At 40.5% G+C, this 27,438-nt stretch overlaps 1 protein-coding gene across 2 annotated transcripts; it reads right to left on the minus strand.

Moving 5' to 3' along the window:
- Positions 1 to 4,923: 4,923 nt before the first annotated feature.
- WRNIP1 (WRN helicase interacting protein 1) lies at positions 4,924 to 26,220 on the minus strand. Of its 2 annotated transcripts, XM_039869463.1 has the most exons (7): positions 25,186 to 26,220; positions 22,835 to 23,026; positions 21,363 to 21,604; positions 11,433 to 11,662; positions 7,006 to 7,161; positions 6,214 to 6,293; positions 4,924 to 5,664 (listed from the first exon to the last, which is right to left on the minus strand). In XM_039869463.1, exons 1-7 carry the CDS (start codon positions 25,993 to 25,995, stop codon positions 5,389 to 5,391), a joined length of 1,986 nt encoding a protein of 661 aa, XP_039725397.1. In that variant the 5' UTR covers positions 25,996 to 26,220; the 3' UTR covers positions 4,924 to 5,388. The 2 variants fall into 2 exon arrangements, with proteins under 2 accessions (XP_039725397.1, XP_039725398.1); XM_039869464.1 differs by lacking the exon at positions 6,214 to 6,293 and having other exon boundaries at positions 25,186 to 26,155.
- Positions 26,221 to 27,438: the final 1,218 nt, after the last annotated feature.

The raw sequence follows: 27,438 nt of genomic DNA on the forward strand, positions 1-27,438 counted from the left end.
CCAGAGCACAACCTCTCATGAGTAACAAGGCACCTTCCTTGTACACACTTGTGATTCAAGCTTCCAATATTCATAGTCAAATATGAGCTTCTTTATGCTCTTAGCTCAAGAATAGACTTTTTGTTTTCAGTGTACTTGTTTGCACTAACTGTAACAGTGAGGAAGTGGCCAAGCAGGTAGAGAATTTGCAGGCTGCAAGACAAAGTCCATATACTTCACAGTAATGAGCTAAGTGATTATAAAGGTGTGTTTTCAATGGAAGCTGAAAGTTAATCAAAATAGGCAAACAGCACAGAAATCGACTTGCTCAAAAATCTCTCTTTCCTTGGGGCCTAGCTAGCCCATGGGTGCCTTAGTGAGAATTAGAGATATCCTTTCCTCTGATTTCAGACGACACATCCCTGGCTAGCAAACACACCACAGTCCTGTTTCTCCACTCATGTATCAATTTCAAGTGTGGATGACTTAAACCAGCTACACTCAGATAGACCTAGCAGCTGCTATTTGAGACGGCAAGAGATAAAAATGGGACAAGAAGGGAGGCAGGCCCAGGTGGCATGGGGACTTCTCACAGGCCTCATAAGTCACTGAATGTGTTTGGAGCAAGAAAGTAAAGATACATGATGTATTCATGTAGGGAGGTGGTAGCAGAAGAAAGACAAACATCATAATCTATAAAAGAGATAATGCATGCTTCCAGTTTTCACATACCTACACTGGAAAAAATAGTATATGTCCAAAGGACATATACTAAAATGTCATCAGTGGTTTTCACTGAGAAGAAATATTAAAGTTGATTTTTATTTTTTTCTGCATATCCTCCCATGCTTTTTTTGTAATGATATTACTTTTGCGATCAAATAAATATGCTTTTAAAAATGGCTTATTAGTCTATGAGGTTAATCACAAATATTGACACTCAATTTTGGTTGAGTGTGGTCATCTGTACTAGGTGGAAGCTCTGGTGGGACCTAACTGGTTTATTCTGTCATGATGAAAGCCTGACTCCTGGTGGACAGAAACATCAAGGACAGACCTCTGCATAAATATCGGTACGTGCTTATTAGATTTACTCATTTTGTCATTCACAAATATGAACTGATCACATTCTAAATGCTAAGCATAAAGGGAATATGTAAAAACAAATTGAAATAATTTTTATAATAAATTATGTTTATAATAAAATGGTTAGGCTGATCTCTTCTGTCCATTTTCTTTTTGTCTCAATAATATGGTAGTCCTTCATGTAGGTCTTGCTCTTCAGATACTAATGTTTACTTCTAGGCTGTTACTGAGAATGGGATATTTTTCTTGGTAATTTTCTGATTACAATTAGTCCAGAAGTTACTAATGTTCATATATTGTTTACATCTTACCATTTTCCTGGATTACATTTTTAGTTTTTCAGACTATTCTTTTTGGTTCTCAGGGCATACAATCATGCAAAGAATTTTGTTTCTTTTAAAACAGTTATATCTTTTTTTTTCAGAGATCTGTCCATACTAGGTATTCTTCACTTGTTCCTTTAAATCCTCTCTCCATCCTTGTTGACCTGCTTTTTAGCGAGGGAAACTTCTGGTAGATTCTGCTAATGGAAGGCACCAGCACAAGATCAGAAGGCAGGAGAGAGAGAGATATCAGGCTATTCGTTTCCTTTCCCACCCCTTACTATTCTTGCCAAGATGTGCAGTAGTTGCTGAGATCTTCCATTTATATTTAAGGCCACAGTTCTTGTCAGAGGGCTGCTGGTACAACTATTGTAGTCCCAGGGTTCCCTCTCAGCTCCTTCCCCTTGTCTCTTCAGAGCTAGAGGTCGAATTGCTTCCTGTGGTTGTGAGCTGTAAATACCTTAACTAAATTAAATATCTGAAACATTAGTAAAGGAGATGGATTGAACTCGCTGCTAATTTCCCCCAAACTCCCCACCGAAAGCCATCAACCCTTAAGATGGGGAGAACAGGTGAGATAATGGCAACACAATTTTGGAGGCTGGGAATATGATAGGAGAGTAGTAACTGACTTGATGGATCCCAGTGGGGAAAGCCAAGAACCCGCCTGATCTATGTGGCAGACAAAGGCTGGGACAGTGGCAGGCACCCTCTCCTACTCCAGGCCGTTGGAGGATCTCTGAACTGGACCCCAGACAGAGCTGGGGGCCTGGATACCATTTCATAATCAGAGATCAAGGGAAATACACATACTGATTGCTGTAGAAAAACGGCCCTCTTTCCCTACATAGCGCCCAAAATGCAGGGAGCCTGACATACTACTGAGCAGTTTCTCTGGGGCTCTCACTAGCCCAAGAGAAAAAGCCTTCCAGGGTTTCTAACAAATGGCTCAGCAAGGATCAAAGTCAACCCCTTTCTCTCCCGCATCCCATGTTCAGAGCTTCTAATCTGCTTTTCGGTTCTTCATGTTTAAACATGAGCATATAACACAGGGTTACTGGACATCTGAGGAATATCTGAAATAAATGGTAGAGAAAAAATGGATAGAAGAAAACATGGGAGGAACAATTATCTATGGAAAATCAAAAACAAATTTATCCTAAGGGAGATAAGTAGTCACACAACAAACAAGTAAATAAACACAGGCTACTAAAAAAAGGGAACATTAAAAGAAAGGTGAACTCTTGGAAATTTAAAACATGATGGAAAAATTAAGGAGTGAAAATTAAAGCTGAGGAAATCTTCCAAGAGTGGAGCAAAAAAGACAAAAGGATGGGAAATAAGGAGGAAAGAAACATATACAAAGACCAGTTTGAGGGCCAATGCCAGAACTAAGTTCCAAAAGAGGGACCAGAGCAGAGGTGAGAATAATCCATGTTAGAACATGGGCTCTGTATCAGATTGCCTATGTTCAATCCCTAGCTCCCTCACTTATTAGCTGGCTGGTCCTGAACAAAGACTAAACCTTTCTTCACCCCAGTGTACGTATCCTGAAATTATAAATAATGGTACTTTGCTTACTGAGTTATTATGAGGATTCAAATTAGTATGTGCAAAGTGCTAAGAATCAAGTTGGCACATATTACAATCTCAGTAAATGACAGCCACCATTAACTCCTCTTTCACATACGTGCACTACATAAAATGTGACCCAATTTTATTGTCTCTCCCTTCAAGTATTTTCATAATCAAACCACTTCTTACAATCTTGACTACCATCAACTCATCTACCATCACCTCTCCTAGAATACGAATTGTCATTTCCCATATCCCTCCCTACCATCTTGTCAATACTGTTGCAAAGATGACCCATATAAAATTTAAGTCCCATCGTGCCACTCTTTTGCTAGAAACCTTGAGTAAAAGCCAAATTCTTTCCCATAAGCAAAACGGTTCCACATAATCTGGACCTTCATCATCTCTTGACCTCAAATTTCACTACTTCCCTTCCTCTACTCCAGTTAAACAGGCCTCCTTACTGGACAGTCTGTCAGGCATCTTCCTCCCTAGGGCCTTTGTACTTGCTGTTCCCTCTACCTGGAATAAGATTTCTCCCAGCTATCTATATGGCATATTCACTTCCTCTAATTCTTGACTCAAATACCACCTTTTTGATGAAATCTACCTAGGCTACTCAACTAAAATCACACTTCCCCACCCTATCTCCATTCCCTGAATATTTTCTCCTTAGCACTTATCATTATCTGATATACTAAAATACTATTTTTCATACTGTTTCACGAGCACAGGATTTTGTCTCTTTTGTTCACTGCTGTATTCTCAACAAGTGTTTAGCATGAGGTGGGTACTTAATATTTATTGAACACTAATAAAAAAAATCTTTCCCAACACTGAAAGACATGAGTTAAGATTAAAAAGGTCTACTAAGTGAAAAGTAAAATCACTGAAAAATTTCCGAACGTCAGAAACAAAGAGAGAGTCTATAAGCTTGCAGAGGTCACAAATTAGAACATCTTCAAACTTCTTGGTAACAATGTAGAAAAGAGGAATACAATTGACAAATGATTTCTGACCTAGAATTTATACCCAAATGATTAGGTGAATCTGAAGGTAGAATAAAAGCCTTTCGACACTCAAGGTCTAAAAATCTTTTGCTTCATATACATCCTTGCCCCATAAAGCTTCTAAAGGATGTGCATCACCAAAGCAGGAGGAGGAAAGCATAGGATCCTGCAATCAGATGTCATACAGGTGCAAAGCAAAGGAAATCCAGGATGACAACAAAGGGAGATTCTCGGGATGACAACCATCACTACAGGGAGGTTCATACATCAGGCCTGGTGAGTGCAATGCACTGTCCGTCTAGCCTGATAAAACTAGAGGATGTGTTGCACAGAAATAATGGAAGGCAAGATATACTATGCAGAAAACAGGAATTCAGGAGAAAGGCAGAGGAAGTACCAGGATGACATCTCTGCAGCATTCTAGATAGAAGTAGCAGTGCCTAAGAGGGATCACGCCAAGTGGGGAGAAACAGAACCATAGAACCATCCTTGTGGAAATGTGTGCAAAATGGCTATTAAGAAGTTTGAAAAGAATTAGCAGTAGATACAAAGAAAAAACTAAGCTCTGTGTGTGTGTGTGTGTGTGTGTGTGTGTGTGTGTGTGTGTGTGCGTGAGAGAGAGAGAGAGAGAGAGAGAGCGCGCGCGAGAAACTTAACTTAGGAAACACAAAAGTGAAACAGGAATGTATATTTAGAAACATAGCGCTACAAGAAGAAACCGAGAGGAAGTAGGGAGAAATGGAACAGGAGACTACTGGATTCTTTTATAATTCATTTGAACTTATATGTATTCCTTTAAAACAATTAAAATTATTTTTCGAAAAGATACACTAAGCTTTCCAATTTCACCAATGATAACATTTCTTTCATAGTTATCTACAAAAGTGTGATGGTAACAGAAGTTGGAACCTAGGGATCTCAGGTGAGAAAAACATGAGAGACTTGAAGAGTACTTTGAAATAGTTTTATTGGCTCATAAGACCTTTGCATATAAAAAAAATACCCAAAACACTATGCAGTATTAAATCACAATTACATATTTTTTTTACCAATTAAAACTACCCATAATATACATTTTTAAAGAAAAAAATCCTACAGAACTGAATTCTGAAGTGACATTATGACTTAAATACTATGACAAAATAGATAATTCCTTATAACATTAATTCATTGCACAAAGCTGCCAGATACTTCCATAAGCATAACCACTGCAGAGTGCAAATGAACATAATTTCAATGTTACACATTTAGTTGAAATACCGGTGCCTCCACCTAAGGAATTCTCACAGTTCTGGCACAAAATGTTGGTCTGTTTTAATTTCTACTGGGCAACCAACCAACTTCACAATCGTACTCTCTTTCTGGCCACCCTTTGAAAAAAAGTAACATCCTTCTGCTGTCATAGCCTAAAAGAGTCAGCATCTCCTTTGCTTAAAGAAATCCACTCCTCTCAATTCTTCCGGCAGGTATTCCTGATCCACAGGCTCACTGTACATGGGGTTATACTTGTAGCCCTTGCCATAGCCCAGATCCTTCATCAGCCTGGTAGGCGCATTCCTCAGGTGCAGTGGGACAGGGGGCAGAGGCCCCTGGTGGTTTCGCAGGCAGGCTTTGACGTTGTTGTAGGCGCTGTACACCTCAATAGACTTTGGGGCTCTGGCAAAATAGACTACACACTGGGCCAGAAGCACCTATGCAAAAAAGGAAACATTTTACTTTAGAATGTCTCTAGTTAATTCTGAAAAGATTCCCACCATGCTTATATTATCCCCCTTTCTGCCTACAGTTTGAATAACCACCTATGATAGAAAGAAGAAATTCCTGCATGAGCTGAGAGGTTGAACCAGGCCAATGTTTTTTTCTTTTTGAATTACAGAACTTTTTATTAAATGAAAAATTTTCTTAAAACCCCAATATATAAAACAGATAAATGTGAAACTGCTCTGCTGTGGGTGAACTTGCACAGACTTCCTGTTCAGCTTCTTCAACACTTCTGCCTCCCGGAAATCCTGAGCACTTCCTCTGAACCTAGGACTCCTAGAAATAGTTTGAAAACATGACCTTGTTGGTCCCCCCACTTTCTAGAATCTAAGCTTCTAAAATGGAAGTTAAAAAGCCAAGCGGCTTCTTCAGTGGGCTCACACATGAATGGTGAAGGCAGAACATACATTCAAATCCACAAAGGGACAGAGCATAAGAGAAGGGAACTAATTTACAAAGAACTGAGCTGATTACTTTACCTCACATTCAGGCATGCCTATAAAATGACAGCCTTGGTAGGCAGCAACTGCTTGTGTTAATGCAGATGGGTCTGCCAGACCTGTCACACACACAGAAAGAGAAAGTTTAAATTACAATGCACACCCCATCCTGACCTGTCTATGTGCTACCACGACCTGGGACTATCACTGCCTGTAGACTCTGCTGACCAAAAACATCCTACTTAGCAAAATGGACTGACTTTTTTCTGATGTCATTAGCTTATTCAAGAAATATTTACTGAGTGGTCACTGTGTAGTGTCAAAAGTTGTTTCCTCAGGGATAAAAACTCTACATCTAGTAGAAAAATAAGAGACTATGTACAATAAACATAAGTAGAGATCATGATGACAGTCACAAGGATGGATACTTTAAAAATAAAACATTAACAAATGCCAAAGAAAAGTTTTTCCTGGTCTTTTTATTTAAATAGTGTCCAGAATCTTCCATTTATATCTCAGGAGCTGTCTAATGAAAACCGGAACATCTGACCACAAAGCAAATTTAAAATATTTCTTCTATTTCAATACTCATGTTAGGAAAATCATTACTGAAGAGGAAACAAAATGATGGCTTTAGGAACACAAACACTCAAAAGCTCACACATAACACCAAGAAATAAACTACTGAATTCATACTTAAGTCTTCTTATCATCTCCTTACCTGTCTCATGTGGTGCCAAAAACTCTCAGGTCAAAAAACAGCCATTTCCTCCTCCCATGCCGCCCCACACTACATGGACACCAGGTTCTGGAGCCCTCCATTACACTCACCTATGTCCTCACTGGCAAACCTCACAAGCCTCCTTGCGACATATAGTGGGTCCTCTCCTCCTTCAAGCATGCGTGCCAGCCAGTAGAGGGAGGCACTCTGGTCTGAGCCCCGCATGGATTTATGAAGTGCAGAGATACAGTTGTAATGCTCTTCTCCTGGACACCACAAAAAGCATCCACTCAATTACAGGCAGGAAGAAGGAATCGGCCCAGCTCACAGACGATCAGCCAAGCCATGGTGATTTCACTTGGCTGATTTTAAGGAAGCCTGAACTGATAAGAGACCTAAGAAAGTCTGAGGAGAGTGAGGTCTGATAGCTGTCAAGCTCCTCAGTGGGAAAGTACAGTGCCACTGGTGTGATATGCTGGAATAGGCCTACGCAATTCCCTGTGGAGCCTGTGGGCCTGTCTGGTAACCCAGTCCCATTCAGAGTAGGAAGCTGCTACAAAACTGTGACTGTCCATGCTGAATGTGAGCACAGACCAGGCAAATGGAGGGGACATTCACTTTGAAAAGAGGTCCTCATAGACCTCAGTGGATCCGTCAGAACCAAGAGTGGAGAGAGAGTGATTCTGATGTTCTGGTTCCACTGTGTGCCCCACTGTCAATTTAAGGAAAACTGACCCTGCACCTGGACGTAGCCATTAAGATGAAGAGTCAAGTGGTAAGAACAGTTGTTATAGCCCATTTGTTCCTTGATGTCATTTCCAGCTGCCTTTCTGATATATGAACTCTGTGGTCATTTAAACCCGGTGTGGGGACATCTGTGTGGCCCCAGAAGGACTGACACATGGACTAATAGCTCTCACCCTGAAAGTGCTGTAGCCCTTCTCCCTTACTCCTTGGTCTTACTCCATTTTTGAACCCATGTAAGCAAATCAGTGAAACACGCTTTAGAAAAGCATATTTAAGGGGAGAAAATTATAGCTAAACATTTGGCATTTGCACACATTTCACTATTTTCTGACCACCATCTCTTACTCAAGTTTGAGGAGAGGGCACTCTCATCAGAAAGCAGAAGTATTATTCTTATTAGTCCTTCCAGAGAAGCACCTGGTCTGTGCTCATCAAGCGAATGCCAACAAGACCATGATCTGCTCAGCATCTAGTCCCACAAGAAAGTCCCAATAACTGACTATGCTGATAAAATGACATTTAACCTTCAGATGAAGAGAGCATGGGATAAGATGCTGGCCTGCCAAAGGAAAAAGACTTGAGAGGCTGACTGTGGGGCCTAAGCACTTCCCATTTCAGAGGAGCACAGGGGTAGATCAATGGTTTCAGCAGAGCTACTGGATTTCTGTGGACAAACTGAGTTTTCACTTGTCCCAGGGCTTCATCGGCTAAGTCACAATGCCATGGAGACTGGCTGAGAAAGTGTCCTGTGTGAAACCCACATGGTTCTGGCCCACCCACTTCACAGGCCTGGACACTATCCCTGTGCTCTGCTCCCCTCCAAGAGCTAAGCCTGGATGTGAGGAGGAGGACCAGGCAGTGCAGGCTTGGCAAACTCATGGACATAGAGAAGACGGAAGTAGCCACCTCTGCTTCACTTTCTATCAAATGTAAATACGAAGATGGCAATAAATCTCCCCTACACAAAGGATTTACGTATTTTCTTAAACCTTTACTGAGAATAATAATGAAAGGCAATATGGTTAAGATCATTGGTTCTGGAGCCAGGCTGCCTGGGTTTGAATACCAAACATATCAGCCACGTGATCAAGGGCAAGTTACTGACCCTCTCTATGCCTCCTCAAGTTTCTCATCTGTAAAATGAGTGTTATAAGACTAGCTAGCTCATAGAGTTATATTAAATAATGTATGCCTGTTATGGAGTAAGCCCTATAGAAATGTGTTAGATATTATCCTAAGTTAGCTCCTATTTTTGCTTCTATTATATACTGGTTTACAACCTAAACTTTCACATCATTTATGTAGAACCCTATCTTCAATGCATGGCAGAGAACTTGTTCTCATTTGGAAATTTCTTCACTCTGATGCAGAATTATCTAAGCTAGTCATTGAATCCCATAATAATTATATATTAGATAACATTAAAATAAATAATTAAAATCCTGAGGGTGAGGGTCTTTGTCTCAACAGAGTTATAAAAAGGCCCAAGAGTATAAGCTAGCGGGTTTCCAGGGCAATGCTTCTAACATCCCTACTGATAGAACAAAGCCTTTAAGAGAACTATTCTCTAGGATCTGAATTGTGTTTGAGTGTCTCTGGATCCACTATGGAGTAGGTAAGCTACAGTGGAGTAGGGAACGAATTAAGACTTGTGGATTGTGTCAGGTCTCAAGGCCTAGCTCCCTGCAGCTCCCACTGACTTCAGCTCTTCCTGAGGCAGCAAAGAGCTACAGAGAAGATGATGCCCATTGTGAATAGCTTACTCTTGATGGAATATGAGCCCCAAGAAGTAGGAACCTTAGGACTGGACATATCTGACATCCAGAGAGAGAGTGTGTGTGTGTGTGTGTGTGTGTGTGTGTGTGTCTGATGAGTGAGCATGTCTGAATATGCACGAAAGCAGACAGAGCGTGTGTGGGGTTTACATATGGGTGTGAGCATCTGACATCCATGTGTGTGTGTGTGTGTGTGTGTGTGTGTGTGTGTGTGTGTCTATGAGTGGGTATGTCTGAATATGCACGAGTGTAAGCAGACAGAGTGTTTACATGGGTGTGAGAGAGTAGATAAGTGTCTGAGGGCATGTGTGAGTGAATGTGCTCCAGTCGGGAGTGGTTGGCATGGAGGCAGCACTGACAGTGGGGAAGGATACAGTCCTGGGAACCAGTCACACCTGAACTGAGGATGAATTTAACCACTTGCTTTGTGAATTTAGGCAAGTTTTGTCATTTGTAAAATGAAGATAATATTAATAGTTACCGTCTAAAGTTATTTTGAGAATTTAAAAAAAGACAATGTATATAAAATACTACAGATTCATTGTTAGCTAGCTATGTTAAATAGTGGTTCTCTGTTTTTTAATTGACAGTCTGATAAAATGTGAAAGAGCAGCTCTAGTTGGTCCAGTCAAAATGAAGAATCTCCTTTAGGACACCCACAAAAAGGGAGAAAAACCACTGTTGCTAGAACCCCCAGAAACAATGGAGAGTTCAGCAGGTAGGAATATTTTTGTCTCCTAAAATTTTAAATTTTGTTCCTATCTCCAATTCTCGTATTTGGCCAAAAGTTAAGCAAAACTCTACATCCAGAATATTTTACTTTTCATCTTTTCCAGGTATTCATATGACATTTAAGAGCATAGAGAGCTGGCCATCTGAGATTCTTGGGTCATGCAAGGAGAGGGCCCTGCTGAGAGGCACATTCACATCAGAGAATAAACAGGACTGTTTGTTAAATGCCTCTAAAGTGTCCTTAGTACTAATTAGTTCCCCCGCCCTCCCATCAGCTGAGGTGCACTAAAGCCAAAGAACTTCGGTCACTTCCCCAAGGTCACCCAGCATGTTCTGTTCACTCATCAGAAGGCAGTGCCTGGAACCAAAGTGATTCATAAGCTCCTCCACCCCCTTCTGTAACCAGTAAGAAGTACTCTCCAACATCAAAAAAGCATTTGAAAATACTGTTAAAGACATGGTACAGCCTACGTGATTATCTAGAATGTTTAATTATCAGCTTCCTTTTCTGACATAGTTTTTAAAGGTGTGGAAATTCTATTCCAGTTATTGCAACATGACTCTATCCAGAATTGCACAAATACTCAAGCTCCAGAAGTCCAGGCTAATCTACAGTGTGCTATCTTCATCACCCACATCTTTTATAAAAAGATACAAATGTGCTGTGCTTATGTCATTTAATATTGCCAGATCACAGATTTAATAAGAGCTGGTATCAAAATTGATATTTGTAAATATGCTTCTATGAAAACAGGTTAAGTGCACACAGCCATATGAAATTTTTAAAAAGGCTATTCCAAAATAAAAGCATCAAGATCCAAGAAAACCTAATTTAGTTGAGACTCTCAAAATTAAGGATTTTAATTCTCATTAGGCTAATAAAAGTTACCTATTGCAAGAGTCCTGTTATTTATTGCCATTGTAAATGATCATGAGATTTACTCACTGTCAACCGAACGTACAGGTTTTCAAAACCGCTTGTGAAAATAAAAATCTAACTACCTTGTAAGATAAGTTTGAAGCCTGCAATTTCATACCCGAAAACTCCTCTCAGTTCTTATCAGGACAGCTTCTGCTCTGTGCCTCTCTAAGAAAGTTCAGGAAGCTAGGTCCTTGAAATCAAACCCTGAATGTAAGGTTTAATCCTATTACCAATGTAGAGATACAGCTGAAAATCACATTCATGCTTTGGACCCAGATAAAGTCAGAGGCCTGGAAGTGAGAGTGTGTATACAACTTATTTCATTAAAGTTTCACTCTTTTTACATTTCAGAGTTATTTACCTGCTCGGTCATATAAAATGTGAGATTTCTGGAGGCCTTCCTTCACATCATTTTCAGTGATCAGAACTCTACTGGGAGAATAGGTTTGCCCACTCTTCTTACAAAACATCTTCCTAGAGCATAACCTGGCCAGCACCGCCAGCTGCAATCCGTTCAATCCAGCTCGGGCATCCCCATCGCTGAGATAAGCCAGAGTGTCTACTGCTTTATCCTCTATGAACACGGAGGGCCTGCAACACAACTAGCGTTAGTTACTGTCACACTTGTAATAACACTTTTCATTCTGTATCATTTCTTAGTGAACTCATATGTCTTAGCAAGATCACTAAAAATGACCTTATGCTCAAGGCTTCTTCCCTCTTTTCTTAACTCACATTGTTAACATGGTTTAGCACTAGCAATGCTAAAAAGTGACCTGACTTTGAGTTGAGAGTATTTAACTATATATAAGCACACACGCATTAGCATGTATGAAGGAGACACGGAAAGTTTTAGAAAGTTGCAGTAGACAATGTGGTCTCTCTAGTTCACAGAATAGTGAAAACCACAGAAACACCAGTGCCTCATTATAATGCACAGAAAACATGCTTCAAATGCAGTCCACATCCTGATGATACAGGTATGCTCAGACCACTTCCCCCATAGGGAAGAGATAGTATTATATCAGAAAACCAGTTCTGAAAGGCTCTAGATAACACAGTTCAATTCCCTCATTTTACAAACAACAAACTAGGTATCCAGTTACTCTGAGTGCAGCAGGATCTAGGACCTAGGTCTCTAAGATTTTAGCCTGGGGTATGCTTCCAAGTGGGGCTTAATCACATGAAGTCTGTGCAGAGTAGCAGAGGTCACTAGCTTGGACATCTATCAGAAGTTCTGCCAGAACTTAATTGTGAGACATTGGGTAAGTCATCTAACTTGTCTCTGAATGTCAAGACTAAAATCTACCATCATATTTCTAAATGTGGACCCTCACAGAAAACCATGATTCAGCTTCAAATCTAATTGATCGAAATTTTCTATTCCTAGTCTAGTTAGACAGATATCTAACACATTTAGAGAGGTCTTATTAATTCCTAGCTAGCTGCTAGCAGCACATTTGCAAAGCAAACAATTTTTCAGTTACAGTCACCCATGTTGTTGCCAATTTCAGCTGAAAATATGTATAATAATCAATAATTCAATTTGGACTATCTAAATCAGCTACTTGAAAAACAATGCATAGGTACCAACAGGGCTGGGCAGAGCCATGGGGTCAAGAGTGGGTGGGTGGGGAGTGGTCATGAAAGGGGCCCAGCTTGTCTATGAAAGTCCATGTAGAATTCCTTATTGTATACCCACCCCACTACTTTTCTTGAACTGCTTGAATAATACCAATTTGTACTTCATTCACTAAAATATTTGTTTTTAACATTTTAAAGACTGTCTTATATCATTTCCTAATTTACCAAAGCCAAGACTTCCAGTTATTGTGGATCTCATATCACATATGAAGCACCTGTTTTGTCTTATAGTTAGATAATGAATGCCTCATTAGATTCCTGACAGCCTCCTGGGCCCCGGAGCCATGGTTACAGTCTGGAAGCTCATCCTTCTCCCTTCCTGACTGGATATTCAAAACACACAGCAAGGCCACATCACTGACACTTTGTAAAGCTGATGGACTATTTCTCAAGCAGATCGTATTTAGCAGATTTTAGATGTTTTGGAAGAAAATGACAGACAACATATACGAAAAGAAAATGTGTTAGGAGGGACCAGTATTAGAGAAGGTGTGGCAGCACCCCATGTGCCTGAAAGAGGAAGGCACACACATGCTTGATTACTACTGCAAATTATGTGTATGTGGGGCTGGGAGAGGGGTAGCAGAAAGAACCAAAGTTGCCTGAACATCTCATTTCAGACTCAGAACTAATAAAAGCAATGCCTTCCATTTCCTTGGAAAGCTTCCTAACAACAAAGAGCCTGCAGGATCATTTTCAGGAAGAAAAAGGAGTAAAGCAGGAATCCTAATCAATCCTGATGGAGCCATCACCATGACTCAGGCCATTTGTTGATCACATTTGTCATCTCTCCATTCCCATTAAATGTTGAGGCCTCAAGGATAGGAATTAGATTTTATTCTTTCTTTGTAACCCTAGTGCCTGGCAGAGAATAGACATTAATATCTGCACGATGATGAATGGACTCACTTCAACTTTCCCACAATTTCAGAGTGAAACATTTATTTTCTTTTAAATTATAATATATAGAAAATGTACCCCCCCCACCCCCGCCCCAAAAGCCCATTATCTCCACCACCTAGAGATAGCAACCGCTACCATGGCCTTTGCTGAATTTCCTTTATGATCCATCCACCTGTTCAACCATCAACCATCAACCTTACATTTAACTTTTAAAACAAAATTAGGATTGTACTATGTATAGTTTGCATCCTTAACAAATAATTTTTTTTTTTTTAGTAACTACTCAAAACTCTAAATATATAAATTTACAAAATGTGTTATATTTTAAAAATAGAGACAAGGGGTAAAAGTCACTTATTGCTGTATTACCTTAACATTAGTATTTTGGTATATATTCCTTTTCTATGAATTTGTCCTTCATATAGAGACATGTGCTTTTGAGACAGAGAAAAGATGGGTGGCCTTTTATACTCTAGTGTTTACTATACTGTCCTGTTTCCATGAAGCCCCATATAAAATCAGTGAGTAGGCCCTTTTAATTATGAGAGAAGCCAACTGGTAACTGTTTCAAAGACTTATAAACAGCATACTGTGAAGAAGCTTTTTAAAATGGGCATATATTTTATGTGGTTGGAAAACAGGATCCTTTCTTCAATTTTTAAATTCTTAACCAAAGTCCAAGTTATTTCCTTGTTATCATTTTTAAACAGGTTTGAAGTCACAGGGAGTGGGAATGCTGCCACAATAAAACTAGAGCTGAGTGCTTTCACCCAAGCTCCCACTGCTCCATTCCTCCTCCCCTTCAATATGACCCACATTCCAAATTTCACCCCCATCCAAAACAAGTATTTTTAAACAAAAATGAATCTGTCAGCAACTCTATCCAAGTAATAAAAGGTGACTGCTGATGGCACTCACAAATGGTGACATAAATAAATCCCCAAGTGGAAATTCACTATTGAGAATACTGTATACGATGTTCAAAAGGTTCTACCTACCTACCTCAGTATTTCCTGAATCCCTACTCTACCTAGGTTCTAAGGAGTAATAAAATGTGTTAAAATAACTTGAGATCTAGGGGAGAGAGACGATGAGTGCACTCATGTCAAGAATGATAAAATAAGGAATATTTGTAATATTTGCACAACTCCTTAGCAAACAGTAACTACTGCACAAAGTACCTTGAAAAGTGCTTCTAGTCTAGAGAATTCGACATTATTTTAAGCATAAACTTGGAAGTAACCTTCCAAAGTTGGAATAGATAAAATGTGGCACAATTTACTTTGGGGGATAGAGTGACTGAAATTTCATAACATGCTATAGAGAATTAAACAACGCATAGTAAATTATATTGTTATAATGTGATAAAAAGAAAACAAAAATAAAACCCAACTGTTCCATAAGAGAAAAAGTAGTTAAAATAAATGCATTGGAAAAGATCACATTCCTAGTTAATAAGACGTAGAGATAAAAAAGACACAGCCTAGTTTCTCCAACTGAAGTGAAAACTTCACAGAAATATGGAAGCAAGCTGTAAAGACAGATTTTTTTCCTTTCAAGGGTGTGAATCTTTCCGCACATTGTTTTTCTGGCAGATGACATCAGGGTTTAGAAGATTCCATCCAGATGGCTGGATGTTCAAGTTGGAAGAGTGAGGTAAGTGAAAATTTACCTGTTATTTCATGACAGAGTTTAGGCTCAGTTAAACTCTCCCTAAATTACTATGGAAAAGGTATATCCTATGGCTAGGGTAACAATTGCTATACAGTGGTCTTCAACCAGGAATCTGCATCAAATTATAGAGAACCTTCCTAAAGTACAGCTGTGTATATTTTACCACAGATTTACTGATTCCGAAATCTCCAGGGACAGACTCTGTGCACATGTATTGTCAAAATGCATCCCTGGTAAGTGTGATATACAGATCTGGTTAAAAGGCACTACTGCTAAATTATAGCTGGGAATCTTCTGTACCTAATTCTTTACAAATTAATACAGTGCTACCCTCACACAAAGAAACAACAGAGAAAGGTTAGAATGTTAATACTTACCAGTAGTATTTTAACTTGATACTAAGTATAAGTAAGTATCTAACTTTGTACCTAGACCCCTTCAACAACCAAGGTACCTTAGTAATTAGAAATTTGCCTTCAAAACTGGTTCCATCCTGTTCAAGCAGGGTGATCTTGGTGCCTCAGTTTCTTTAACTAAAAGGAAGATAACAGCTACTTCTCAGAGGATTATATGACATGTAAAAGGCTTGGAGCAGTGCCTGGACATCATGAGCACTCAATTTTATCATTAGTAATGAGAATCATTTTAGACTGTTTAGTAGTATACTCTCTTAAAACTGCAAATTTTCAAGGCAGAGCCCTAAGCTCAGCTGCATCCACGATAACCAGAGGGAAAATAAAATAGTCTCCCCCAAAAAAGAGACTATAAACTTCACAGATGATGCCCCTTTCTGTTTAAACCCAGGGAGGCACATCTCTTTCCTAATTACATTATACCATACACCTGGTAGGGCATAGTGGGATGAATGACAGCCCCAAAAGATCTCTGAACCTGTGAATGTATGTTAAGGATCTCAAGATGAGATCATCCTAGATTTAGTGTGGGCCCTAAATCCAATGACGAATGTCCTTATAAGAGATAGTAAAAGAGAAGACAGAGGGACACAGAGCAGATGGCCAGGTAAGGATGGAGGCAGACGATGGAGTGACCCGGCCACAAGCCAAAGGATGCTAAGGAGTCACCAGAATCTGAAAGGAAGAACTCTCTCCTAGAACCTTTGGAGGGAGTGTGACCCTGCCAACAGCTTGACCGCAGACTTCAAGCCTCCATTAACTGTGGGAGAATAAATTTGTTGTTTTAAGCCACAGATTTTGTGGTAATTTGTTACAACAGCCACAGGAAGCAAATACAAGGTCCTTGAGATCTATTTCCAGTTGCCAGTGTTTTTATGTCATCATTTAATAATGTATGTTAATGTAACTTTTTTCTTTACATCAAAATATTTTTTAAGAAAAATCATTAAAAAGCACTCTAAATCCACAACTCATTTTGACCAGTCCCTTCTATTCTGGTGTTCCACTACCTTTCTTTCTATTTAGTGCTAGAAAAGATTGTTTTTAAAGGGTAGAAAGAAGAGTTCGAACTTTTATTAAAAACAAAAACAAAAACAAAACGACTGAGAAACCTATACCCATCTTGTTTTGGGCCATCTCATTTTGAGGCCACCTTGTCTGGGCTCCCCTCTCAAGATGACCTGAGAAAAGCCCCAGTCTTAGAGTCAAGCCACAGCAGTTTCGCTTCAGGACAGAAGACATTCCAACTCAACCAAGTCTTAGAACTCTGTCTAGTTAGATAGTTTAACAGTACAATTATGGCTCCTTATTTCACTCTTTTCATGTCCACAAACTATGCACTATCATCTGGTCCACATACAACTGATTCTTTAGTGGTGTTTTTGAACATACATCTGTCCTGTGATCTGGAATCTATAATCCTTCAAAGCAGCAAGTACTGTAGAGTGAGTAAACACTAGTTCTACTTTCTCATTTTCAGCAGCACAAGCTTATCAGACCATAGACCAAAGATAGATTTTCATAACCTCCAAAATTAACCAATGTACAATAACATGTTTCACTGTACCATGTGATCAAAATGCTTAGAGAGCAAAGTACATGAAAACTGATGATTACTCATACAAACCAAAGGAACTCCACAGATAATTTAACATAAATTGCCAGTTTACCTCTTTCTCTTCACAACCAAATCACAACTGAGTCTATATAGAATTCTATTTTGTAAATGTCACAGTAAAGCTGGAGGGCAAGAGGGTATGTGTGAGAAAAGCCCTAGTCTCAGAATCAAGCCACAGTATCTTCACTTCTGGACAGAAGCCACTCCAACTCAACCAACTCAACAGATGATATGCTATTCTTTGGCCCTTCTTTCCTGCTGCCTGGAATGCAAACATAACAGATCTCCAGTACCCACCTTGAGACATGAGGTAGAAGCCCTGTGCTGAAGGTGGTAGCGGAGAAGGACAAGGACCAGGTCTCGGACAATACTGTGAAGCTGGATATAAGCTGCATTTTTTATGCCCAGGGACTTCAGACTCTTTTACACGAGAAAGAAAGTTCTACCTTGTTTATGGCACACTCTGAGTTTTCCCTGCTATAAGCAGCCAAACATAACCCTAACTGGTACAATAACCCTGAGCACTACTCCCTCCTTGCTGAAGTGCTTCTCTGAGAGCACCCTCTGGTTTTGTTACCTTTCTGGATTTGTTTTCTTAGGCTCCTCTTCCTCTCTCACCCAATAAATGCTGACAAGTCCTCAACTTACTAATCTTAGCTCCTGGTTCCCTTCAGCTCTCCTATGGGAATTATTCAAATGCATGGGCTATACTATTTCTGAAATGCTGGAGACTCCCAAATTTCTATTTCAAACCTTTCACTGCTCTCCTGACTTCTAGATCTGGGACCTCTCCATATGAATCTCCCAGGGGCCCACAAATTGAACAATTCCCAAAACTTGTTCACATTCCCCTCTGCTTCTCTTCCTATCTCTCTTTTTCAAAAGTACAACTATTTGCTTAGTCCCCAGACTCAAGAATTGTCTTAAACATGCCTTACCTCCTCACACCCAGGCCTACAGATCTGACTCTGCTATTTCTCGGAACAGCTCTAGCATTTGTTCAAGTCATCTGCACTTATCTTTTGTCTTTGGCATCATTGCAATAGCCTTCTAACTGGTCTCCCAGCAGCCCCAGGCCCTGAGGACAGGGGCAGGAGGCTGGGGAAGGGAACAATCTACTCCCTCCGATCTACTCTCTATGAGGCTGCATTCATCTTCCTAAAATGCAGATCCAAGTATGTCATCTCTTACTCAAGATATATGGTTTCTCATGGCTCTTGACATCATTTTCCTTACCTTAAAACACAGGTCTTTATAAACTGGCTTTCCCTCCCTCCCTGGCCTTGCTGACCATCACCTTCCTCAGGCCCACTCTTCCATCCAGCCATAATGAATGGACTGTGCTGTACACCACCTTGCCTTTCACATGCTGCATTCTCTTGCCGAAATGAGTTTTCCATTTTATCTAGTTAAATTCTGCTTATCCTTCAAAATTCAACTCAGCATCCCCTCATCTAGGAGGTGAAATATTTGATTTCACATGTTTAATGCCTCTTCTCTATACCCCACTGCTTCCGTGGGCAAAATTCAATCATGGCATGTCCCTGGAAGTCAATTTACTCATCTAATCCTTTACATACTCTAAGCTCTCTCAAGGTGCAGGAATGTGCTTCTCAACACAGTCAATGCCTAGCATATGCAGGGCCTTCAATTTATAACGAATAAACAAATATAGGAGATAAACAAAAAAAGAACACTTTTATCTCATACTAATGAGAATTTATAAGGGACATGTGTATAATGCATAAAAATTCATAATTCCTCAAGTAAAATCAAGAATGGTGCAAATATCAGCTTGGTCAGTTTCCAGATTCAGTACCTGTTCAGTTTCTCTTATGCATAACCTTAAACACTCTGGGATTTCTCTGTAAATGTTCTAGTTGCTATCGAAGGCACCAAAACATGACATAAGAATACAAATGAACACTCATAACTTTCTAGAAAGAGAGAGAGAGTAATTATTTGGGGTTAAAAGTTCTTTCCTTCCCACTAGATTGGTGTAACCGAATCTAATTTACGTCCACAAGAGTGTATATACAGTTATTGTCAGTCAGTAGATTCTAAAGTAAAATTTTACCTAAAACTGAAAGACAGCACGATCCACTATTAATTACACATGGCAACTGGGGTGGTCAGGTACTTCTATTAGGAAATCGCTAACAATGTAAGAACTCTTTCTTTGGCTTATATCTCCCAACTTAGCTTCTTGTCAGAATTGCTAACAGGCAGACCAAAATGAAATTAAGCTTAATAATCTTTCATTTCACTCTGCTTGCTCTTATAGTTTGCTTGAGCAACAGTATTAAAAGAAAAAGGTTCTTGACTCTTGGGCAATAGGGCAATCATCCCTTTTGCTGGACTAACCCCTCCCCCCCCCACCCACCCAAAATAATGATAATAATTAAACTGTTTTTCTCATACTGAAAGCTAGAATTTATTCATTCACAAACCATTTACTAAGCATATATTACATGCTGAGTGCTGGGGATAGGAAGGAACAAGAAGGACAAGATCCTATCTTCCTAGCCCTCCCAGGAAAATGGGAGATATAATAAAATAAACAAGATAATGAAAAGAAGTCATAATTAGGATCAATTCTAAATGAGTGATAGTGGAAAAAAGTAAATGATCTATTGGATATAGCAGGTTTTCTCTAAAATGCAATTTTAGCAGAATTATGAATCACTGGCTCACTTTTGTATCAGGCTCTCAGTTTCAGCTATAAAAAAAATAATTTTTTAACTTGATCCCTTCAAATTTTAATGTGCACGCACAAGTGATGTGAGAATCCTGTTAAAAAACAGAAATCCTTTTTAAGATGAGCTTCATGGTTCTAATGTCCTTCTCATTTCACTTAAATTATGGCATGGTAGTGATTGGGGAGAGGGAAAAAACAAGTGCCCAGCACACAAAGCGTTCTTTAAGTATGAGTACACCTGACTGATACCAACCAGCAAGTTCTATACATCATCATAGCCACAATTCTGATGGCTATCCCAATCCCATCACAACTATACTCTAATATAGTATGACTTTGTTCCACCTGAGGGTCCTTGGCCACGTTTCAGGTCTTTCACAAGGCATAGCACAATTCCTCCTATATCTGACACATGAGCAAATGAGAGAGGCCAGACACATAGGGAAAGACTGCTGAAACCTAAACCCTGAGCCTAAAACTATGTACTTTAATCCTTACAGAGAACTTGGCCTCGGGGTAGGCACTAGCTAGCAGCTGTAGAGTCCACAGCATGAAGAGGCAGGCATTAGCCTTTCATCAGACCAGATTATGTTCCACGGCATTATTTCAGCTGAAACATGAATCAATGACATCTGAAGAATATAGTCTAATATAAATAAAGGAAAACCTCTGACCCACGAAATCTAATTGATTATCCATAATACATACCCTGTGAATTAAGAAACTCATGTAGCACTCATATAGAAATAGATTATCTAAAAAAAGGGACAGCCTCTAATATGTCATTTTCAGTTAAAATTATTTTACTTTCATAGAACTGAGTTTGACTTTGAGTATACAAAAATCATTCTAAAAAGATTTAGGGGATTTATGGTAACACTTAAATTAATTTTTACTTAATATTTTTAAAAGAAAAGTCAACTGCAGGAAAAAAAATTGGAATAAGATTGTAAATCTCAAAAGAACTGTAAATTATGTCTGTTCCATAAAAGAACATAATAAGGCTTCCCAAAGTCTTCAAGACTTTAAAAAAAGTGTGCTAGGTGAAGAACCAAATCCCTAAGCACAAAAGCAAACACCTAAAAATGAAAATAATGGACAAAGCAATGTTAAAGCTTGAATTACAGATGCAGCCATTACAAACTATAAAACACATCTTAAAAAAAGGAAATGTTTGCAGATATACTTGGTATCATTCATCACTTCCCTCCTCTTTTGCTAGATCAACATTTCTTCCCTGTCCCCACCCTCTCTTTACTGCTTTCCAGCCCTTACTGGCCCCCTGCCAGGGGATTCTCAGGGAAGTGTGTGTCCCCAGGATGCTGCACACTGTAAACTTACTCAGAACTGCTGTTGCTGCTGTGGCTCAGAGGGTCAGTGGGACGGCTGGAATCTAGGACATGGATGCCCAGTGAGTTGATTGCTCGCATTAAAATAGTTACCATTGCCTCTACTGGAAGCTTCTCAAGAACAATAACCCTACAGCGGCTCAGAAGAGCAGCATTGACTTGAAAGGAAGGGTTTTCCGTGGTTGCCCCAATCAGAGTGATTGTCCCACATTCCACATGAGGAAGGAAAGTGTCCTAATCATGGGAGGAAAACAGAAGAAATTGATTCCAGTCAACAACCACCTGCAGAATCCTATGTAAGTTGGCTATCCATTCCTTCCTTTTCCTAATTTTGATTTTAGGAATAGTAGCTTTATATATCACTAAATATGGATGCAACATCATGAGAGCACAACTAATGCTTTTTAAGCATAAAACACATCTTCTGAAATGCAAATGTCTAAGCCTGGTCTCTTGCTGGTAGACTAATAGCTCAACGTAGAATTCTACTTTAGTTTCAATATAAATGATTTCTTTACTTAGAAAAGTATCTTCTATCCCAAGGCCAAACTGACATAGCTTAAATACAGCAGCTATTTATTTACAGAAGTCTAACACAAAAATAATATTTTCCAAATTTTCTTTCACTGCAAGTACTCAATCACATTGTTATTCTTCCTAACAAACGTGGTAAATAAGTATCAGTGAATATGTAACCACTGGATGGTGTCTTGTGGGGAAGAAATGCTAAGATGAGTCAATGGTCCAATCTGAAACCTAGAGTACTAAGATATAGTCAGAACTCCAAGGATCTATTTAGTCAGAGATTCAAATCAGGAAAAAAGCTGAGTAGGGTTTTGTAAAATGTTTCTACCTCTCTGACTAAAAGGCTGCAATAAATGTATCAATGAAAAAAGTATATCTGAAAAAAAGGTTTATGTTTATTTAGGAAAAATACAAAAGTGGCTTTGTTTACAAAAATAAATTGTCCTTTTACTTCAGAAAGCCATTTAAGTAGTAATGAGTAGATTCTTAACATTCACATCTTGACGAGATCTTGAAGTTATAGAAAACAGACTCTTTAATCTTGAAAATAAAATGTAACTTTATGGGGGAGAAATTTAAAATTAAACTTCACTATGACTCCTAATATTTAGATTAAAAATGGCTTAAAATTGGAAACTTTGATCCAAAGCTGCTTTTTTGATATGTAAGTTGAGGGATATACTAATAATTTCATTTATCAGATAAAGTATTTTCTTGCCATAAAAAAAGACCCAAAAACCAAAAAACACAAAACACTAAGAGAAAGTGCAGAATTAGGCTCAAAGGAGATGGGTTGGCAGTCTCTATTTTGTAGGCAATAATGATAACAGTCCCTAGCATTTATACAGTGTGTTAAGCTTTTCAAAGTTATCTCACATAATTTACATTCTATTTAATTAATGTTCACAATTACCAAAAGGTAGAAGGATGTTAATATACCTGCTGAGATTTATTGAACCGATGAATCTCATCAATAAAAAGTATGGTTTTCCTTTTGAAAAAGCTCTTTTCATTTTGAGCTTGTTTTATGACATCTCGCACATCATTTGTCTTGGCATTTGTTGCAGACAATGTCACAAATCTTATGCTATGTTTCTTGCTGTTGTTGGCTATGATGTGAGCCAGGGTGGTCTAAAAAAGATGACACACAGAGTTTAGAAAACTGATCAGACACAGAGAAAAGCACCCATGGTTAGTACTAACACAAGCAGCATAAGCACATTTTACCAAGCAACTTGAACTCTGAAGAATGCTTAGTAGCACAGATAAAATCTGAAATACCACAGCGCATTTTCAAAAATTAAAAAAAATTTATAAATAAAACAGGAAGGTGGCTAAACCTTAGGCTAATCCTGACCTTCTCTCCTTTGTACCTAACCCCATTTGATTCCTTTTTTGGGGACTCTAAAATCTTTGGAATCCCAGTACAGAACAGCTGTTTTGATTTAGCAGAGCCTGGGCGACAACTGTGATCTCTTCTAGCCAAGAAAGCATTATTGCTGAAGGACTGGGTGTAGAACTGAAGTGCAGAATCAGACTCCATCAATTCCACAACTGGAAGCTTATCAGTGCAGTTTAGAAAAGACAGTGAGCCTCTGAACTAAAAGACCAACGATGACTATCTAGCATTTAAGATGACTGTGGACCACTTCTGAACATCTACTCTGGAAGTAAGTGAAATAACACCACTTATATCATGTTAGTACTTACCAGAAAACAATGGAGATCCAAGGAAAGCACTGCTCAGTGCCTGGCACTTAATGTTGCTCTACAAATTTGCATATGCTCTTATTAACATTATTACTTTTAGCAGCATATTAGTAAGGACAGGAATAAAGAAAAAGGAACAACTGTTTAACCAGACGGTCAAATTTGCTCCTGAATGAATAGAAAGGAGGCACTTTGTTTTCCAAAAGCTGTATAGCACCATTAGATACTGTGGCTGCAGCTTTAGCAAATCCTCGCCTATTGGCTCCCATGCCACATACACCTAGGCTTGTGACTGATCAGCAACCACTACATAGAGCAGCCCAGGCCACTAAATCTTTTGCCCAGCATCTTCTATGAATTCACCCTACCATTTTCCTGGGGACTTTTTTCTTGCCACATGGGAACATCAACAGCTCATCAGCTATTCTCATGTGCTGATATAAAGAGTTCATGGATAATTAATAGGAATGCTACTGCTCAGTCCCCTAAATGGGATAACAACTAAATCTACCACCAGGGTAAAATGTTATTTGGGTTAGATATGATTCATACCCACCAAAGAGAAAGTATGAATGTAAATAAGAAGTCGCAAAACGAACAAGGTGCATTCCAGGAACTGGAGTGAAAGGAGGTGTGATTAAGTTGTGGGCAATGAAGCTGGAAAGAAAAACTGGAGAAAAATCATAAAAGCCCTATGTACTAAGGAGTTGGAACCTGAAAGTTATGACAGCCTCTTTACACTTTGATCCTAAATGTCGCCTTTCATTCACTGGTGCTCATTCTTCTCCCTATTTCTATGGATTAAAAAAAAAAAAAAATTATGTTTAAATATCTCAACCTACTCTCTTTTTTTCAGTCTTAATCCTCCAGTGTTTTTCAAGTGTTCTTCACACGATATGTTTTCTAGACCCCAATATCCTAACTGCCTTCTTCTGGACTTGTGGTAATTCCTAACAAAGTATATAGAACTGGACACCAAAACGCATCGATATTTCTTCTCTAAAGTACACGGCATTACGAGGATAGTTATTAAAATGCTAGATGAAAATGACTTGCAGAGAGAAAAGAGTTTTCATTCTAGTCTTGTTAGTCTCAAGGATAAAAATAAGCCTGTTAAACCAACAACTATAAAGAGGATAAAAGAGCACAGAGAAATTAAAATTTTGATTTTTTTTTTCCAAAACTGAATCCGTATACACAAATGTAATACACAAATATTCCTCTGCAATTTGTAGCATGCTGTTTTCTTAAGAACTGGGTCATTAATGTGGCACGGAAACATAAAGGTAGATCAAATCTGAGTCCACATACTCCTGTAAACCTCTGAATTCAGACATTCTCATTTTGAAAACGACGAGAAAACGTTCTGGGTGGGTGTGCCTTTTTCACATCCATCACAACTCCATCTGTGGACCAGGCACTGCCCCAGTGGGTCCCTAAGGCCCTGCATTCTTAGGCCTCAATATCCAGACTGGCGGATTCTTCCGGGGCGGCCTCCGCCACGGCTCTCTGACCGTTAGATCCACGCCCCGACCTGCAGAGATCGATACTCGAAACCTTTCTGCCAAGGCTGCACTCACCTTGCCGCAGCCCGGCGGACCCCACAGAATGAGCGAGGGGATTTCATTCGTCTCCAGGAGGGACCGGAGTAGGGTCTCCTGCCCCACGGCTCTACTCTGCCCAATGTAGTCCTGCAACGTGTCGGGACGCATCTTGTCCGCCAGCGGCTTGCCCTCCAGCATCTGCCGGATCTCCTCCGCCGCCAGCGCCCGGGCGTGAGGGCGGACCCCACCGCTGGCCCCGAAGGCGGCGGCATCGGCGGCGTCGGCATCCCAGTGGCCCGGGTCATCTTCGCCATCAGCATCGGCGTCCCCGTCGCCCACCGCCTCTTCCTCCTCCTGCGCCTCTGCTTCGTCCCAGCTTCGCGGAGATGCGCTACCCGCCGCGGCGGCCGCGGCGGCCGGCCTCTTCCCTGAGCCTTTCCTCCCGGGGCTGCTGGAGCGGGCCACCGGGAAGTCAGGAATGAGGCGGGCACCGCTGGGAGTGGGCGGCGCGTCGTAGCTCTCCCGGCTCTCGGTCTCGCCGCCGTCGTCGCCCTCCTCTCCCTCGCCCTCGCTGCTCTCGGCCGCCGTCGGGGTGGCCGGCTGCTTCAGCGCCGAGCTCTCGGAGAGCCGCCGCCTCTTGGCGTTGGGCGGCGAGAGCCCCTTTGCCCGCTCGGTCACGCGGTGCGGCCCGGCCGCGGGCTCCGCGTTACCAGCGGGGTTCAGTAGTAGACAGCGGTCCAGGTGCGAGTTGATGTGCGCGGCGGGCATCATCTGCTGGCACACGGGGCACTGCACCTGGTGCAGCTGTGACAGGAAGGGGTCGTCTTCCGGCCCGCTCACCTCCATGGTGGTCGCTGCCCTCCCCGGCGCGCAGTGCGGTCGCAGCACCCCTGCGCACGCCGAGGGCTAGCGATGCCCGCCGCTAGGCCCCACGCCGTGAGACCCTCACTCCGAGAAGCAGCAGGACGCGAGCGGGCCGAGGGAGGGCGCCGCTCATGCCTCACGTCCGGAGCTTCCCGCGTCTGCCCGCCCTCGGCCGCAGCTAGCGACGTCTCGCACAGTCAGTCGGGAAGAGTAGTCCGCAGTTGTTTCTCCCAACCGCGGTGGTATCGTATCTCGCTGCCTGTCGGGAAATGTAGTCCGCGGCCGTTTGCCCCAGAGCTTGCGCGTCCACTTCCGGTCGACCCCGCAGCCACCTTTGTGATGAGGCCGGTGACTTGCGCGTGCGCAGGCTTGTGCGAAAACCGCGACTCTCCACGCCTTTCGAAGCTCCTGACGCCTGGTGGGGTGTCGGTGAAAGTGCACGAGTTAGAGCACGTGGGAAAGTGGCTTCGCACACCCGGGATCTGAGCAGGGATCTGAGCAGGGATCTGAGCTGAAGTGTGGTGAGGGGGGATGGACAGTAAATAAAGGGAAATGGGGGAAAACAACCCAAAATGTTCCAGTAGAAAACTGGACAGAGAACCCGAACAAAAGACAAACTTCAAGTAACTACACATGTGAAAAAATGTTCATATCAGCGGTGGTCAGAAATACAGATAAAGAACTGTCCCCCACATTCCCCCACCAGCTCACCGCCTCCGCGCCCCGCCTTTAGATTTGTTGGCCTTTTGCCTACACTGCATACTTACATGCTGTCTCCCGTCTGCTCTTTACTAGTTAAAAACTAGGAAAAGACATTTCTCAATGAAGGTTAGTCAAGTTAGTACATAGCTACCTCCATAGCAATAAAATATTAGGCAACCACTTAAAATTGTTAATAGTAACAGAAAATGCCCAACATAAATTTTTAAAAAAAAGGTTAAAACATGTACGGTATTCCACACCTTTGAATGACCGGATTATGAGCTTATGTGATTTTATCTTTTTTGTAAACCTCTCCTTCAAAAATGTATCATAAATATACATTTTTGGTGTTTAGAGGAAGAAAATAAGGGTGAATAAAGAATGAAAAAGAATAAAAGAATTTTATAAAAGAATGAATTTTCCTTAAAGTTGATAAAAATGGAATTTTTTATTTACACAAGAACATTGCCTTGAAACTTAATCCAAAGGCAAACATCTAAGGATTATACTAGCCTCTTCATATGAGCTGATTTTACAAAAAGGAATGACTCACAAAGAACTAGAATTAGGTTAAGGATAGTGTTAAAAAGAAAGGGCAAAGGAGGCATTTTTTTTCTGTTGATATTCGATGTCAAATATGTGTTCCAAATTCCCGGCAAATGTTAAGAGGAGTGAACTCTAATTTCTGGATGATTTCTCTTAATGATATGTTAGGCTCAAAAA

Source organism: Pteropus medius, unplaced genomic scaffold (assembly GCF_902729225.1).
Source record: "Pteropus medius unplaced genomic scaffold, Ma_sr-lr_union100, whole genome shotgun sequence".
Classification (NCBI taxonomy): domain Eukaryota; kingdom Metazoa; phylum Chordata; class Mammalia; order Chiroptera; family Pteropodidae; genus Pteropus; species Pteropus medius.

Bases quoted from the DNA above. Each gene is read 5' to 3' on its own strand.
- WRNIP1 (XM_039869463.1), bottom strand. From the start codon at position 25,995: ATGGAGGTGAGCGGGCCGGAAGACGACCCCTTCCTGTCACAGCTGCAC. The intron at 21,605-22,834 runs GTATATTAACAT...TCCCATGATTAG, and splicing joins GGTTCAATAAATCTCAGCAG to GACACTTTCCTTCCTCATGT. The intron at 11,663-21,362 runs GTAAGTTTACAG...GTTGTGTTGCAG, and splicing joins AGCAGCAACAGCAGTTCTGA to GCCCTCCGTGTTCATAGAGG.